Source organism: Solanum tuberosum, unplaced genomic scaffold (genome assembly GCF_000226075.1).
Source record: "Solanum tuberosum cultivar DM 1-3 516 R44 unplaced genomic scaffold, SolTub_3.0 scf00068, whole genome shotgun sequence".
Taxonomy (NCBI): domain Eukaryota; kingdom Viridiplantae; phylum Streptophyta; class Magnoliopsida; order Solanales; family Solanaceae; genus Solanum; species Solanum tuberosum.
Window position 1 is genome coordinate 1308107 of NW_006238994.1, and position 2433 is coordinate 1310539.

At 34.7% G+C, this 2433-nt stretch overlaps 1 protein-coding gene across 1 annotated transcript in view; it reads left to right on the plus strand.

Moving 5' to 3' along the window:
• The window catches only part of LOC102580714 (alpha-N-acetylglucosaminidase), a 26582-nt gene that overhangs the window by 16218 nt on the left and 7931 nt on the right, over positions 1 to 2433 (plus strand). Inside the window, exons 12-13 of the mRNA XM_006345357.2 lie at positions 1662 to 1771; positions 1897 to 1999. Of these exons, the coding sequence (XP_006345419.1) occupies positions 1662 to 1771; positions 1897 to 1999 (213 nt within the window). The remainder of the gene's footprint in view (positions 1 to 1661; positions 1772 to 1896; positions 2000 to 2433) is intronic.

A 2433-nucleotide genomic window follows, 5' to 3' on the forward strand; every position in this document is an offset into this window, starting at 1 on the left:
GAAATTTGTGAAGTCAAATGATCAGCTTGCAGATATCTTCACCAAGTCCCTCACAAGTCCTCGTATTAATTACATCTGTAACAAGCTAGGTACATATGATTTGTATGCACCAGCTTGAGGGGGAGTGTTAGAATAGAAATATGTATATATATTCCTACTTAGAATAGGAAGAAGAATAGGAATAGGAATCCTAGTTAGAAAAGGATTTCAATGTATTGTCTATAAATAGGGTCTCAATGTAACAATTTAGATACACAATTCAATATTATTTTTCCCATATATTTCTCACAGTATCAGTCGCAGTGATTTTGGTTGAGACCCAGGTAGCTTCTGGTTTTGTGCTTATTGAGTAGCAATCTTATGTAGTCTGCATGGGCAACATTTATCTTTCTTTTCATAATCTTGTAAAATTCTTTTCATACTTTATCTATTCTTATTTGTTTCTAGCGATTGTTCCGGAGGCACTACTCCTTATTTCTGGTGACTACTCTATGTGCCGTCCCTATTTGGGGCGATCATTTCGGGACCTCTTCTATGGTAATTTTTTTGCGGGTTTCCTATGGTTGTTTCAGCGTCACTGCACCTCTTTCCGGTGATCGCGAGTATTTTAGGTGACCAATCTGGTGGCGCCACACCTCTTTTCTTTGGTTGCCATTGATGTCTACACTGCCTTTTGCCCTTACTACTCTGGTCACTTTCCTGTGTACTTATCCTTTGAGTTTCGGTGATCAAAACTTGACATCAAGATTCCTTTGACCATAACTTTTACGGCGCCTTTCTTGCAAAATTTTCTGATAATTGTCCTGGCATACTATTATGTGATTATTTTACTGTTCTATGTTAACAAAATAAGTTAATTTAAGTTGATCTTCCCACATTTCAGTGTGAGGCTGCTTGTTAGAGTTTAAATGTTAGATTAAGTTTTTAAGTTGCACAGTATCCCATAGACAGTGTTTGACACGTATACATATAAGTGTCTTGTTTTCACCAAGTTATGATGTTATCAATATATTTCTTCTCTTATTTCTTCACAACTTGCTACACAAAAAAGTGTTACTAAATGTCGCTTGCTATTTCACTACCCAAATTCCCTTTTCTGCTTCTGCTTATATACATATATTCACTTAAAAACTGAGTGAGATGAACCAGGAGAAAATTAGAAAAAAGGATCTCTGATTTGAAGTACATGCGAGTGTGTGGTTCTTACTTTTCTTAATCTCCTTTTTAGTTATGTAATAGTATCATTTATCTTGATAGTGTCGTGATCTTCATGTTTTTCATTACAAATATAGATACCATGGGGAGCTTTTGTGTTGAGTGATATGGTGTACTTGGATAGTACTAAATGACACTTCTTGAACATCTAAAGGTACTGTAGGTTTTCTGTCATTTATGTGGTGATTACTAACGTCTTCAGGAAAAAATTATTGATCATGTTACTTGCGTGATTAGAAGGCACTTATTTTTTCGATGCCACAAAATTCTCAGTTTAGAGGACAATATGATCTCCGTATTCCTTCCATATTTGTAAAGTCAATCTTTTAATAACAAAAAGGACAACAAAACATCGCACCCTTGACAAGAACATATTTTCTCCATCAGACTCTTCTAATTTGCAGACTGTTGTTCTTACTTAATTTTACTTTTTTGCTTTCAAACAGGCACTTTTACATTCTGTTCCACGTGGGAAGATGATAGTTCTTGATCTATTTGCTGATGTTAAACCAATATGGAAATCATCCTCTCAATTCTATGGCACTCCTTATATCTGGTAATCAGAGGGTTCTATGTAGAAACAACTCTGTATAATTTGGTTCCTGAATGTTGTTTCACCTATTATCAAAGCTTGAATATCAATCAATTCTTTTTCTAATGTTACTCTAACAAAACATAAAGGTGTATGCTGCACAACTTTGGAGGCAACATTGAAATGTATGGAGTGTTAGATGCAGTGGCTTCTGGTCCTATTGATGCCCGCACAAGTGAGAACTCAACAATGGTAAAATCTCTTATCATTTCATTAAAAATTGTGAGAAATATAGGAAAAGAATATTATTGAATTATTGTTGTGTACATTATTACACTGAGACCCTATTTATAGACCCTAGAATACAATCATTTACCAAGTAGGATACTATTTTGTATTCCTATTTCTATTTCTATCACTATTCCTATTCTAATAGAATTGTATAAACCTATTCCTATTCTAATAGGATTGTATAAACCTATCCATATTCTAACACTCCCCCTCAAGCTAGTGCATACAATTCATGTACCTAGCTTGTTACAAATGTAATTAACACGAGGACCGATGAGGGGATTGATGAGATATCTGCAAGTTGATCACTCGACTTCACAAAATTGACAATCAATCTCAATGTGCTTGGTCTTCTCATGAAATACTGAATTTGATGCATAATGCCGATAAAACAC